Below are 15,486 nucleotides of genomic sequence, written 5' to 3'. Positions count from 1 at the left end.
AGAAATTGATATATTATGTGTATGTGCCTTTAGTGCATGATACAGTCAAATATCCCCCCCCAAAAAGTAACAGCATCACCGATATCTCAAGTCTCCATTGTGGTGTTTTGTCTGATACTCTTAAGACATTTTTGTTTTTTTTAAAAAGAAGAATGTTTTAAATTGAGGAAATGTAATGTTTGATATTGTAATAAAACATTACATTTTGTAGTATTGAGTATTTGTGACAATGTAATACCTTCACATCAGCCATAGAGCTTTATCAGTTAAATTGCTTATTTCAGTAGTCATCATAACCCAAACAACACATTCTCCCCAAAAATGTGAAATGATTTTCAATATGCCACAACAATTTATTTTAATTCAAATTAAGGCATTCATTACGAGAGCTACATTTTTACATCAATGTTTTTCGAGTCTCTGTCTTATATAATAATAATAATAACTTAAAAAGATGTTTAGGCAATTTCATCTGCTTTATAAACACTAACAAAATATATTGGAATAGGTTAATAAACTGTAAAATTCAACAGAATAAAAGGCTCAAAGGCTACAGAAAATTGGAATACAGAAAAATAAAATAAACTGCATCAGCGTAAGAATACAGTTTGACAGTCAGTTATATATCAAAATGATGCGGACAGAATATTCTGCTGTCTAACGTTGTGCTGTTTCCAGTCGGACAGAGATCGATGCGACACCGAATGTCACAAACATCCGGTTGCAGCCTGGATTATGACATCGGCTGCCTCGAACTTCCGTACGAGACTTCGGGGCGGATGGCCCGGTGTGCATGGCTTATCTAGGACCTCGGTTCGCCCTGTCACGCTTCGTCCTCCCCGGTGTGTCCGCCTTCAGACGCCTCGGCTCGGTGGGGATGGCCGGCATGGGTCTGGCCGTGGGTCGGTCCTCTCTGGAGCGGCTGGACTTCGATAACGTCGTTCTGAGGAAGCTTCCGCTGGACGAGTCCGAGGAGCCCGGCGTGCGGCAGGTGAAAGGTGCGTGTTTCTCCCGGGTGAAGCCGCAGCCGCTCGCCAGGCCTCGGTTCGTGGCGGTGTCGCACGAAGCCCTGGCGCTGCTGGGCCTCTCAGGGGAGGAGGTGCTGCGGGACGAGCTGGGGCCCGAGTACCTGAGCGGCTCCAGGGTCATGCCCGGGTCCGAGCCCGCCGCGCACTGCTACTGCGGCCACCAGTTCGGGCAGTTCGCCGGGCAGCTGGGCGACGGAGCGGCGTGCTACCTGGGGGAGGTGAAGGTTCCCCCCGGCCACGATCCCGAGCTGCATCGGGAAAACGCGAGCGGCCGGTGGGAGATCCAGGTGAAGGGAGCTGGACTCACGCCTTTTTCCAGGTAGACGTTACAAGATTAAGTTGGGTTAAGATAATTCATTGGCAATTCGACGTGCAAGTCACATCCTGACAAGTGGTAGGGGGGAAAAAAACTGCTTTCACTCAGTTAACAAAATGCATAATGAAATAAATACTTTATTAATCCCAAAGGTAAATTCTTTGTAGTGATGCTCCACACAGATTAGTTAGTTTTAATTGTATTCAATAACAGAATTTAAAAAAAGCTAAACAAAAAACAATTCTATATAACCCCCAACCAAAGCTTCTAGACGTCTGATTGAAAAGGAAAAATAAAAGATATGACAGAAGTTAAAATATTGGAACAGAATAAAAATGTAATAAGTAATATTAGATATGAAAATATACAGAGTTAAGCAGTGACTGGCATTTAGATGACCAGTCAAATAATCCTGATTAATTTATTGTGGATGAGCCCCGGACAGGACAGGTGGCGAGTCCATCACAGCACAAACACAGAAAGACAAGACAACCACACACTCACATGAACACCTGGGGGCAATTTTATAGGGCCACCGATGAACCTCACGTGCATGTTTTTTTTTTTTTCGGTCAACATCTTTTGCAGACCTCACACTAAGGTTGAGATTAAACTGGAGTCGGCAGACCTGAGGATGTTTGAACTTTTCATTGAGTGAGCAGATTGGACAACATCTGGTGGTTCTATTAAGAGGACAGCGATGAGGTTCGAGGATTAATTATGGTCATTGACGTCAGGACGAGACCAGTGAAGGAGGGTGTTGTATGAAAGTAATCTGATGTTTATGTAGCGGTCTGCTTCTGTTCCTCGCATCCTGTGTCTTCTCGTCACTCGATCACGGTGTCCTTTCTCTGAACTTTTCCTTTGTTTACATTTCCGAAAGTTTTAATGTCAATACCAGAGTGAACTAAAGCTCGTAGCAAACAAGGCAGAACATGTTGAAACTTGTGTGTTTTAATACACGCTGACGAAAGGCAAGTGAAGTCGATGAAGAATACGTTTCTAAAATCTGTCGAGTTCACGTAAAGTAGCACGTAGCGACGTGTAACAGATTCCCACTGTGGCTTCCTGAGAGAGATGAATAAATTATGCTTCCTGAAACATGAAGCTAACAATCCAAGCCTGTATGCTTATTTTCTCCTGTCTGTCCACAGACAGGCCGATGGCCGGAAGGTCCTGCGCTCCAGCATCAGAGAGTTCCTGTGCAGCGAGGCCATGTTCTTCCTGGGCGTTCCCACCACCAGAGCCGGCTCCGTGGTGACCTCCGACACCAAGGTCGTACGGGACGTCTACTACAGCGGGCGCCCTCGCCACGAGAGGTGCTCCGTGGTTCTCCGCATCGCTCCCACCTTCCTCAGGTGACTGCGACGTTCCTGTGCTCGGGGCCGTCGAGCTCGTTTTAGTCTCGGGCAGAGTTCTGCTGGAGCCGCAGGTCGCTGTTTAGTGGTTCTGTATTGGCGTTCTGTAAATTATACATAGAAGTGTTTTCATCCTATTCATCTATTATCTCAATCCTCAAAACCAGGAAATAAAAGTGTAAAGAGGGGGACTGATAAAAGCTGTCAAGAATGGGGCAAAAACTGGTTAAACAGTGAAAATGGCTAAAATGACCAAAGTATCTGAATCAATTACTGATCAGTTACAGAAAAAAATTCAATCTACCGCAACATCGAGAATGGCTAAATGAATTCAAAATTGTAGTGATGAGACGTCATGTACTGTACGTTTCAGCAAAACTCCATGTATAACTTCATGAGCTGTGGGATCTTTCACGATATTTTGTGGCTCCAGGAGAAATTTGAGACAAAAGCGGCTGTTGTCATGGGAAAGGTTGCAGATTCCTGATCGTGCAGCAGTACAATATGAACATGGGAGTACTTCTACTACTGCCATGATGACCTTTAAATTCAAACTTTAAAGTTTTTCTTTGTCGTGTCAAGAAGCAAATGGGATGAAATTGACTTTTTGCAAAGAATCATCGTTGAAAATGGCTGCCCTTTGCTCTCCACCTGGCTCGGATGTCTGAGCCCGTCCAGATGTTTACGCGGCGTTGCATCGTGTGCGCAGGTTCGGATCCTTCGAGATCTTCAAGCAGGCCGACGAGTTCACCGGCCGCCAGGGACCCAGCTACGGACGCGACGAGATCCGAGGCCAGATGATGGATTACGTCATCGAAGCGTTTTACCCCGAGATCCAGCAGAATCATCCCGACCGGGTGGAGAGGAACGTGGCTTTCTTCAGAGAGGTCAGGGCTTCGCGAGTGACACCCCCGTCTTGCCAGTCGACGCAATTTTTGGCAGGAGCCAAAGGGCTCCGTCAGATTTCCTTGAATCTGCCGACGCCGAAAGCGTTGGGATCCTCTTATCCCGTTTAAGCAGCTGTCGACGGTTCACCGCCTGCGTGTGCTGAGTCACAGCACCGCGTATGAGATTAAGGCAATTAACGAGGATTTGGAGTTCTGACATTTTCCTCATCTAATTAACGAGAGTATTCATGTCACCGGCACTTCCCAGGGGAGCTTCTGTGGTTTAAATATGCCTGGCGGTGTGAAGCCATTCCTCTGCGGTAAAGGAATAATGCTTTCTGTCGACACGTGCAGGTGATGCGTCGCACGGCCCGGCTGGTGGCTCAGTGGCAGTGTGTGGGTTTCTGTCACGGCGTCCTGAACACGGACAACATGAGCATCCTGGGGCTCACGCTGGACTACGGCCCCTACGGCTTCATGGACAGGTCGGATTCGCAAAGGGTGTCTCAGAACTCGTCGACGTCATCGCACAGTATTCGTCACCCCCCCCCTTTCTCGCTCGCAGGTTCGATCCAGATTTCATCTGCAACGCCTCCGACAACTCGGGCCGGTACTCGTACCAGGCCCAGCCGGCCATCTGCAGGTGGAACCTGGTGAAGCTGGCCGAGACCCTCGCTCCGGAGCTCCCGCCGGACCGGGCCGAGGCCGTCATGGAGGAATATCTGGATCTCTATAACCGCTTCTACTTGGACAACATGAGGAAGAAGCTGGGCTTGCTGGTGAAAGAAGAGCCCGAGGACGAGATCCTGGTCACCGAGCTGCTGAGGACGATGCACGACACAGGTGAGCGCGACGGCGGCGTCCTGCCGGATTCATCGCAACGCGAGACTGACCTCTCTCTCTCTCTCTCTCTCTCTCTCTCTCTCTCTCTGTCTCTCTGTCTCTCTGTCTCTCTGTCTCTGTCTCTGTCTCTGTCTCTGTCTCTCTCTGTCTCTCTCTCTCTCTCTCTCTCTCTCTCAGGCGCCGACTTCACCAACACCTTTCGCAGCTTGAGTCAGATCTCCTGTCCCGCTGACGGGGAGAGCGAGGGAGAAGGAGATGCTGTGAAGATAGCCACAGACCTTCTGCTGGAGCAGTGTGCCTCCATGGAGGAGCTGAAGGCTGCCAACAAGCCCACCATGGATCCACGGTGAGGAGAAAACAGTAGCGTGTTGATAGCATTACAGAAACTCCTACTGAGGGTGGGCTTAAATATATATAGCTGGAGAAATACTTGATTTGGAGTACTTTTCCTAATTGCTTTAACCTCTGATACTACATTTTCTAAAAAAAAAAAAAAAAAAATCTGGAGAGAAGGTGCTGGTCTCAGTATTTCTGTTGAAATCATAGTATTTTGCCAAAGATCAAACAAAAAATGTCTGTACATGTTTAGTAAAATCACAAAGTTTGCAATCAAAAATGAACTAAAAACACAAAAATGGACTCTTGGATTATTGTGCTGTAAGGTTTAGCCTGTATAGTAGCACCACCCTGCAGAAAACAAGTTTTGATTTATTCCAGGAATATATAGTGCGTCAGTTTGGTGCAATACTTGCTGCCACCACTTGGTGCTGCTCGTTGTTTGCAGTCTGAAAGAAGATGATGGGTGCTTCCGAATAGTCCCTCCTTTCTCCTTTCTCCTTTCCCATTCACTTCATTTCATTTTATGGGTGTGTTGTGTAAGGAATGTAACTTCAATCATTACAGTCCTAGCTTTTGGTATTTAAATCTGGAGGAGCTTTTTCTACTAAAAGGTCTTCAATGGTTACTTTTAGATATGTTATGTTCTCTTAATATCTTGTTGACAAAGAATAATAAGCTACACGAGTTGTCTGGACTGCAACCCCCCCCCCCCCCCCCCCACACACACACACACACACACACACACACACACACACTGGGTTTTTTGGGCCCAATGCATGTTTGCAGAAATTAATTCTCATGGTCTGGTTGTATGCTGTCCGTGAGCTAAACTGTGTTTGACACCTCGCACTTAAGGGAAACATATATGCACTACAGCCAAGTCTCAACCTTTTATTTCCCAACTGTGTCTCCTACATTCCACGGAAACTCTAAGATTTGCGTTCATAGCTGTTTAATACAGTATTGAGCAATGGCGACTGGCAATCTTGGCTTATCTTGCTCGGTGTTATTTGTTACGCGTCGGTTGCGGCTCACCAGATTCCTCACAGGCATGAACTTGCATTCCATTTTTATTATGTGATGTGAATTTGCAGATGCCAACAAGAAAAAGAGTAAAACAACTGAAGAAATAACAACCAATCTGCAGATGTTCAATTAACAACCACAATTGCATATAGTTAACTTAAGGCCCCGTTCACATGACAAACAACTATAGCGAGGACACAGGCAATCGTATGGATAGACTTGGATTGTCACAGCGACTGTCAACTATAAAACTACTAAGTCAAGGAAGAGTTTTCCCGCCGTAGGCCTTCCTTGTTGGGCCTTTTAGAAGAAATGGGTTAAAGGGTAGCAGATTTTTATGAAACCGCACATTCTCATTATTGTTTTTATTGTCGCCATTGGTTCTCAACATCTGTCAACCATTATAATTTTAAGTGAACACGCTCTTGACCTCAGGCAACTCGTTTGTGCGAGATATTCACCCCAGCCTCGAAGCCCTCCCCTCCACGGAGTCACACCTAGGGCTTATTATTATTAAAAGATTCACCTCGTGCACCTGCCTCTGGACTGCGGGAGGAAATGAGGTCTCTTTGGAGAAAAAGCCACACGTGCACAGGAAGAGCGTGGAGAAAGTGGGTTAAAAAGGAAACTGAGGCCGTTTCACTGTGAAGAGAGAGAGAGAGAGAGAGAGCGCTACCCACCACCACGCCTCGCACTTCCCCGAGAATTTATATTCATGTAATAGAAATTCCTGCTCAACCTAATCTCATTTGTCCCCGCGGATCCGTAAACATTACCATGCATTGTTGTTTTTTTTTTATCCCGTTACCTCATTTTCCCCCGTCAAGTCTGGAACAAAGTCTTGGATCGGCCCGCACTGGCAGGCGCTTTATTTTTGTCGTGCGATTTCTCCGGCATGTTAATAAGGATTATTACTGTTGTGTGTCACTTAGCGAGCTGGCAATGCTGCTCTCCCTGGCTCAGAGCAACCCGTCGCTTTTCCAGATGATCTCGGACCGGGCGACAATAGCCAGGCAGTTGGACAAACTCAGCAGACTTAAAGACCTGGTGGAGAGCAGCCAGGAGGAGCTGAGAGCCAAACACGCGGTGGACTGGACGGCCTGGGTCACTCGCTATAGGTGAGTGACGGAGGGGAGAACAGCGAGAGGGGTGGAGGAGCTGCACGGGCTCGAGTGTTTTTGGGTGGGAGTGCGACTGATAGGCGGAGAGAGGAGGAAGTGGCGCGTCGAGGCGGATGCGGTTCCATGACTTTAGCTCTCTGTGTGTGTGTGTGCGCGTGTGTGCATTATCACCGCTGCAGGAAACGTCTGGGCCGCGAGCTGGAAGGCCAGAGCGACACGCCGGCCGTTCAGGAGGAGAGAGTGCGCGTGATGAACAGCAACAACCCTCGCGTCGTGCTCAGGAACTACATCGCCCAGAACGCCATCGAAGCAGCCGAGAGCGGAGACTTCTCTGAGGTCTGGACTCAAACCTACAGCTTATTATTACATACATACATACATACATACATTCCCCGTCCGGCTGCAGCCTCAGAGAATATTTGTCCCATTTGGAAAACTTCATATTGTGTGTTGGGCAATTTGTAAGATATTTCTCAGCTCTAAATTTTTATTAATATAAACCCAAGCGTTGCCACTCTTTGACCTTTTGTAGTATTAGGTTGAAATATTGCTCTTAGTGCCTCAAAAAAAAAACAGGTTCCAGAATTTCTATAATTCAGACCATGTCTTCAATATATAAGTGTGATTCCCACTCTCCATGCTTACATTTCCAGCAGATGTCTGTGTACTGTGAGCCCATTTTTGCCATTAGTTCAGGTATTTTCCATTTAAATTCTCTGCACACATTGGGGGTTGGTTACCTTCAATACACCCATTCACCCTACCATGTGTTGGTTTCTACTCCCATATTTTTTTTTTTAATCTTTGGAGTGTCTTTACATTTCATATGCAAAAGTATATAGTCCTTATGTTGCTTTTACTTCCCGTATTTCACTTTCACTCTTCACACTCTGCAGGTCCAGCGTGTCCTCAGTGTCCTAGAGAAGCCGTTCTCCTCGCAGCCGGGCCTGGAGCTTCCTGCCTGGGTGGGCGGGGGGGGCGGCGGCGGCGCCACGGCGCAGGGAGAGCGGGACGAAGGAGAGGAGCAACAGGAAGAGGCCTCCACATCCACGTCCATGGCCAGAAACCCCGTTCCCTATGACAGCAAGCCTCCAACCTGGGCCTCTGAAATCTGTGTCACATGATCTTCGTAATAACTTCCTTGACTGTCACATTTCCTGCCTAAAGATGATCAGAGATTTTGATCAAGTTTATGATACCCATTTTCCTTTTTTTTGGGGGGGGGGTTTGTTTTTACCTTTTTTCTGTCCCTCCAAACTCTCTGTTATCTCGGCAGGCTGCGTCAGGGAAGTTATCGTTGGGGAATGACACCTCGCTGGTCGGCTGGACACAGAACAGACAGGATGTTAGTTAGAATTAGGTTGTACACTTGCACGAAGTTTGAACATAACGCATTGCCAAGGCTGATAAGTTTTTCAGTGACTATGCGCTTACTCGGGGAGAGTTTGATGAGAACAGGATGTCCCTGTCGACTTTAATGCAAAACTAATCGGGTTGTTTCGACGAGGGTCAACCCGAAATAGAATGTGCGAACAGAGGAAGCACGAGATGAAAGTTGAAGCACGATTGGAACAATCCTTGTATGTCTGTGTTCAGTCGGCTATTAATGACGAGTCAGGCAACAAGTCCGACCGCGGGCCTGTCTGATTCTGACAAACTGTGGGGTGTCGCCTCAAAAAAATATACCAAATAAGATACAAGTGTGCGAGGAAGTCCGATTTTTATTTGCGACGCTTGAAAGAGATTGATGTCACATGGTTTCAAAATGCTGCTATAGATAAACACGCACAATATATTTTCCTACGATAGAAAGCGCTGCTTTTTGTCGTAACAACACTTTATAGGCCCAAAGCCAGAGCCATAACTTTTTTTTTTTTTGCTATCTATTATGTTACGCAAGTAGAGGAAACACGAAGTGAGAACTGATATATTATTTTGACATTTTTAGGTTGTGGCTGTGCAAAATGAGGAAGCTTGTTGTAGATATGCTGGAGATTGTATTAAAAGGGGAGAAAAAAAATGTGTATGTTTTAATAAATGAAGCTGTCTGTTTGAATTTTAACTAAAATGTGCACTTATATAGAGATATATATATAAACAATTGAACAACTCCTCAGTTGTAGCTTTTACCAATCTCAATAAAATGATCAGTGAAAATACACCGTGTCCGTTTTGTGTTGCCTGATACTCAGAGGTGGACGAACTACTCAACAATTGTACTTGAGTAAGTTACAGTTTTGCACCATGACCCACATGTTTGAAACTGTTAGGATAACAATTCCAAAATTAGAATAGGTTTCAAAAAAAGTTTTTAAAATATCACTTAATATGCACATTTCCAATGCTTTATTTCCACCTTTTTCTTTCCCATTATATTAATCTATTTGGTTGATATCTAGAGTCACAAATAATGGAATCGTCTTGTATTTAAATGCCAAACAGGTGTAGTGCATTCACTTTGTGTGAGATCGGGAGGTTTCCTTCTTGGTTTCCTGGTATTTCAAGAAAAAAACAACCATTACGCGTCACACGTTCATGCCCCAGCAAGCCCCAAAAATATTTGCTGGCCGTGGAAGCGCCGCGCAGCACCCGGAGCGACACCGTCGCTTGCGTTTACCAAGGTTGTACGTTGCTCTCTGTGCATCAGATAGTCGTGTATCTCGGCTCGTCTTTGTGGTGTACCTTTAATTTCCGGCCTCCACCAGACACCCGGGAGTGGCTTTTGGCGACCTCAGGGTGCGCCCTGAGCTGCGCAATGATCGCGGGTGAGCGCATAGGTGGGATCTGGGACAATGGGTGTGTTGCGCCGGAAGAGACAAAAGAATTAAAGACGCTCATACCAAACCCCCCCTTAAACGCTTGTATTTTCCTCTTTTTTCTGTCTCGCTTCGTTCAAGATAGAAGATGAGTGCGCGAGTCAGACCCGGGTACCGCCGACAAGATGTCAACAAAACCTCGTGGGAAGTACCGGAGCGGTACCGGGACCTGCGGCAGGTGGGCACCGGAGCGTACGGGACGGTTTGGTAAGTGAAATCTGAGAAAGTGGTGGTAGTTTGTTTTGTTTTGGTGGAGGGAGGGCGAGGGAAGGAGGGGGGGTACTGTAATAACCGATGTTGGTGGATGTGGATGACTGTAACAAAGGGGGGTATGAACAGATGGAGCCGTACAGCCAGGCGCACTGTGCCACACAGCTCAACAAAAGAAAAAAAAGTATGTGCGCTCTGCTGAGCTTCACTTCCTTTATGATGGAGACACTTTACAGCTCCTCGCGTTCTCCACGACCGATCCTGACAACTCCAGTCGTTTCCAACGCGATCAGCTAAACTGCAAAGAGCGCACTGGTGGGTGAAATGGCTGCGCGCTGCCAAGTTTTTTTTTCTGCTGAAGCACAACAATGAAAAGCTGCTTTTCGAGCACCTTGTGCGGTTCATGCCCAGCATGCGGCCCTCTTTGTTATCAATGATTAACTCAGCGGGCGGTTACTAAACTGTGCTGACTGAATGCAACTTAATAACACATGAGCAACTCTGAAAAAATGCGGTTGAGCACAAGTTGCAGGTTGAGGCGCAGGAAAAAAATCACTGCTGATCCGTGGCAGACGACTGGGTCTTGGAGGTGGTTGTGCCCCCCCCCCCCAAGCGCAGATAGATTGAGGCCAAATGTGAATATTCAAACCCCCCAAAAATACTCTTTTGGTGTAATCAGACAAGGGGAAGGTGTTTTGTTGACTTATCACACAGGGAAGTTCTTGTTTATTATTTCCTCATGCTGATCCGATGCATCATGCTTTTCTTTTATTATTGTTTTGTGCCGATTGTTGTCGTGTCCTCGCCTTTCTGTTCTGTCTTATAAGATGCATGTGTAGATGTTTGACATTTGATCATGATTTGGATTCTGCATCACGGCCTCTCTGGTGCTTCCTTGCCCCCCCCCCCCCCCCCCCCCCCCTCCCCAGCTCGGCAGTGGACTCCCGGACAGGAGCAAAGGTGGCCATCAAAAAGCTCTACAGACCTTTCCAGTCTGAGATCTTCGCAAAGCGAGCCTACAGAGAGCTGAGGCTTCTCAAGCACATGAAGCACGAAAATGTGAGGCACGGCATGACCTCTGCAGTACTTAGAGCCCCGCAGTGGTCGGTATCAGTTCCATGTTTAGATTTATAGATTTAATTAATAGTTAGCAGGTTAAATCATACTCCTGTAAAAACAGACACCTTATGCGAGATGACTATGTGACGTGACTCTTCTGTTGCAGGTGATCGGCCTGTTAGACGTGTTTACAGCCGACCTCTCGCTGGACAGATTCCATGATTTGTAAGCTCCCTTTTCTGCTCCTCTGATGAGCCCTGCATGCATTTCGACTGAATAGAGTCACGTTATTTGCTTCTTTCATTCCAGCTATCTGGTGATGCCATTCATGGGTACAGATCTTGGGAAGCTGATGAAGCTGCAGAGGCTGTCAGAAGAAAAGATCCAGTATTTGGTTTACCAGATGCTCAAAGGCCTTAAGGTTGATAACTTGACCTGACATAAAGTATTTGTGTACATAAAATATGAAGTAAACTAAATGCTTTTCACTTTCTTTTATGGCAGTATATTCATTCTGCTGGTATCATTCACAGGGTAAGATGTTTTTTTTTTCTTTTTTCTATGCATTCTCAATATTTAAATAAATATTTCCCCACTTTCCCCCCCCCCCTTTTTCCTCGTGTTGTTTGCCACAGAGTAACCTCACAGTAAAAGTTAATCTTTCACTCTTCGCAGGACCTCAAACCAGGAAATCTTGCCATCAACCAAGACTGTGAGCTCAAGGTACGTTTACGTCACCACAATAACTTTAATTACAACAGTTTACCACCTACAGAGGGGACCCGTAACTACACAATAACAAACACACACAGTCCATTCCTTCCATAACGTATTCAGGTAATTTCCCAAAAGTCTTTTACCTCCAGCCTCATTAACTCACAGGGGGACCGGGGATGTAAAAGTTGCCGTTGTGTGACTCGACTGTGTTTGGTGTCATGTCCTGTCAGATCTTGGACTTCGGTTTAGCTCGTCAGGCAGACAGCGAGATGACGGGGTACGTGGTGACTCGCTGGTACAGAGCCCCGGAGGTCATCCTGAGCTGGATGCACTACACTCAGACCGGTAATGGAGCGCTAATTAAAGGAAGAAAAAAAACACTCCGGTGCTGTCGCCTCTCATCACTGCGTCATGTTCCACCCCCACCTCCCCCTCCGCTGGCGCTGAGACTAGGTGTTGCAAGAATTAGATGTATTTTTGTTCTAACTCAGAAGCTTTTAGTTCAGCCGCTGATTTGTTACATTTCCTGGGATGACCTTTAAAATCTGCAGAGAACACGACCGAGCGCGTTGTGTTTGACGGCGCCCGGCGCCTGTAGGTGGAGGGCGGTAGCTGTAAGAAGTGCCTGGGAGGAATTAGTTTGTCCGGCTGAACTTTTAATTAACCTTTTCTGTAAAAATGTTATATCTTGCGGGCGCACTACATTGTTTGTCAGTGGAGATATTAGTATGCTATTTAAACTCTGCTTCAGGGTCAAGCTACACGGCGCCTTAAAACAGATATTCTACCAATGAAAAACAAAAACTTTAGAGACTTTGACATAAGGAAGTTTTTTTGTTTTTTTTTGTCTTTGTTAAGGCCTTGGGTAATAATGTTGAATACGCGGCGATAGAGCCACTAGATGGTGCTCTGCTAACGTCAAACAATCATTTTGCTTGTTGACGGTCAATGCTGCTGCTGACTACTGACCTCCTGTCAACATGTGGTGGTTATAAACTGTGTTTTGTCTCTTTTTCAGTCGACATTTGGTCCGTGGGCTGCATCATGGCAGAGATGCTGCAGGGAAAGCCTCTCTTTAAAGGCAGTGACCGTATCCTTTCTCACTACTTTGACTCACTCAGTATTACAACATGAGGAAAGACTTCTTCCATTTTTTTTATTTTTTTTTATTTTTTTGGAACAGAAACAATAAATATTCCCACAGAGAAATGTTCTTTCTTTAAACCTTGACCTCTGGCACTCAGACTTAGACCAACTCACCGAGATCATGAAGCTCACGGGGACGCCGACTCAGGAATTCGTTTCAAAACTCGATTCTGAAGACGTGGGTTGAGTAAACAAGAGATTAACCCGATGCATCCAAACATGTATTCATCGCTTGCCTCTCCGTAGGCCAGAGGCTACATCAGAAGTCTCCCAAAAGTGGAAAAGAAAGACCTTCACAAGGTGTTTGCCACATCTAACCCACAAGGTAGGAGACGCTCTGCCCTGCAGTGTTTTTACATGTAAATATCCCCGGTGAAGCTTAAACGCCGTCTCCCGTCTTCCCCCTCCCCTCCCTCCCCAGCCGTGTCTGTGCTGGAGCGCATGTTGTTGCTGGATCCGGAGAAAAGGGTGACGGCCGCAGAGGCTCTCGTCTTGCCGTACTTCGCCGAGTTCAGGGAACCAGAGGAGGAGACCGAAGCTCAGCTGTACGACCACTCGCTGGACAACACAGACCTCAAACTGGACCAGTGGAAACGTAAGAATGTCGCAGACAGAGAGAGAGAGAGAGAGATCAATATGGAAGGGAGCGGGAAGGATCAGTATTGGGGATGTAATTTCAGAAAGAGGCGAAAGGAAGGAGACAATAGGAGGTACTTGCATTGATTGATAGCCTTGCTGTGCTCCTGTCTTTAGGCCACACCTTCACAGAGATCTTGACCTTCAAGCCTGTTATGATGGAGTCCAAGGAAACCTCACTGTGAGACGCAGAGGAGTTTGTCGGTGCAGCCAGAACAAACTAGGGCGTTATGTCGCGCTGCGCTGGGAAAAAGTCTTTGACCAAAAAGGCTGAATGAACATCCACTGACCCTTTTAACTGCAAGCTGCCATGGATTTGTCTCTGTTGTCATTAAATTCAGATGGTCTTTTCTGCGTAATTTGGTTTGGTTTGGTTCGCCTCCTGCTCACAGGAGAACCAATCCTCCTCCACCCTGTGTTATACGGTCGAAGCCATGAACTGTCATGAATTTGTCCTATAGAGTCTCGCGTTTTCGTGGTTCAAAAGTAGCCGTTATTACTGAAACAGTCATCCGAATTTTTGTAGATTTTCACGTCTCACTTGTTTGACGATCTCCCACGTTTCAGCAGCAGCCCCCTGTCGTTTTTGGTAAATGTGGGTTTTTACTGCTATAAAAATCATGGATTTACTTCGTAAACGCGGGGCTGTCAACCCCCATACATCGAGCACAAGACTTTACGTACAAGCTCGCTCCACACGTGTTTGTCTCATTTAAATCTGACGATATGACTGTTATTCACAAATCTGACAACTCGCAATGCACAAATGGGAGCGGTTGTGCTGAAAATGAAATTCATTCAGCATTTACAGTCTAAAATTGTCCTACTTGTCAGACTCAGCTTGACGTCATGCTGATTTTTATAGCTTTTAATTTGTCCCTATTACATGTGTCACATTGCTTAAAACAATCACGTGCGAACAAAATTGGTTTTTTGCTGAAAATAAATATAGCGCTACCCTGCACTTGGAACTTATTCTGATTGCTAGATGCAGCTGAAATAAATCCAGATCTGGTAAATAACACCATAAAACCAGTCATCTGCAACATCTGTGCAACTCAATACAGAAGTTTACAGATTTAGCAACCCAGTGGTTAAATTTGGCGAACCAGCAACTTGAAATGTCACTGAAATGGATCCTTTTTTTTTTTTTTTGTGAGCTTCTGTTCTCCTCATGCTGATGGATGACGACACACCAATCTTAAAGGCCACGTGTGAACTATTTTTTCACTGAGCAGAGATCACCTCGCTCTTCAACATAACATAAAACTCTTGTGGTTTAGATTTTAGAACAGATTCAATATCTCAAATTAGAGCCGAGGCTTGACGTCTTAATGTAGATTTCATTAATTTATTCTGGGTGGCATTGGGCAGATGCTATAGAGAGCAACAAAAGCCCAAATACTTAAAATCTGAACAAGTCTATGTGACCGGCATCAGTGAGAAATAATACATTATAATTCATTCAGGCAATTGAGTTGTTACGTCTGGTTGCTTTGATATTCATTTTGAGTCGCGTCGTTATGGGTAATGTGAGGTACAACTCTCATATAAATTCTCAAAACTATAAAAGTTCTGGAGACAATCGGAATTGCAAAAATTGTGGAAATGATTTAAATGGATGGGTAAAATGCATCCGGCTGTAAAACAACTGAAATAAAGTAATAGATGAAACGATAGTTGTAACGTATATGAAGTGGCCAGTCACCCCAATCACTGACTGTGTGTGTGTGTGTTTGCATATCTATGTGTGTGTTTAGTCTACATGCCAGCGCTGACCTTGTTTTGTTTTTTTTCTCCAGCGACCACTGTGGGGAAAAAGCAATAATAACCCAAAAAAGAAAAAAAAAGTACTGAGCTGCGGATGGTTTAGAATCCTCGATGCACAAACACTCACGTGCTGATTTATGTTGTGTTTTGTGAAATAAAAAAAGTTGCAAAAGGCATATTTTCCTACAGTGAATCATGAATTCTGACAGTTTCT

The 15,486-nt window shown here is 45.6% G+C and overlaps 2 protein-coding genes across 3 annotated transcripts; both read left to right on the top strand.

Annotated features, from left to right (window-relative positions):
- Positions 1-723: 723 nt before the first annotated feature.
- On the top strand, positions 724-9,065 carry selenoo1 (selenoprotein O1). Its single transcript, XM_080504234.1, has 9 exons — positions 724-1,347; positions 2,499-2,702; positions 3,412-3,589; positions 3,944-4,074; positions 4,155-4,432; positions 4,610-4,778; positions 6,730-6,915; positions 7,098-7,254; positions 7,815-9,065. Exons 1-9 carry the CDS (start codon positions 794-796, stop codon positions 8,040-8,042), a joined length of 2,085 nt encoding a protein of 694 aa, XP_080360360.1. The 5' UTR covers positions 724-793; the 3' UTR covers positions 8,043-9,065.
- Positions 9,066-9,752: 687 nt separating this feature from the next.
- On the top strand, positions 9,753-15,486 carry mapk12a (mitogen-activated protein kinase 12a). Of its 2 annotated transcripts, XM_080504238.1 has the most exons (12): positions 9,753-9,941; positions 10,874-11,003; positions 11,170-11,228; positions 11,313-11,424; positions 11,508-11,537; positions 11,679-11,726; positions 11,951-12,065; positions 12,739-12,810; positions 12,965-13,044; positions 13,113-13,191; positions 13,288-13,461; positions 13,620-15,486. In XM_080504238.1, the coding sequence occupies exons 1-12, from the start codon at positions 9,823-9,825 to the stop codon at positions 13,685-13,687; spliced, it is 1,086 nt and encodes a 361-aa protein (XP_080360364.1). In that variant the 5' UTR covers positions 9,753-9,822; the 3' UTR covers positions 13,688-15,486. The 2 variants fall into 2 exon arrangements, with proteins under 2 accessions (XP_080360364.1, XP_080360365.1); XM_080504239.1 differs by lacking the exons at positions 10,874-11,003; positions 11,170-11,228.

Source organism: Blennius ocellaris (genome assembly GCF_963422515.1).
Source record: "Blennius ocellaris genome assembly, chromosome: 11".
NCBI lineage: Eukaryota > Metazoa > Chordata > Actinopteri > Blenniiformes > Blenniidae > Blennius > Blennius ocellaris.
Note: the sequence above shows the minus strand (reverse complement) of the source record. Positions and strands in the feature narration are given on the sequence as shown.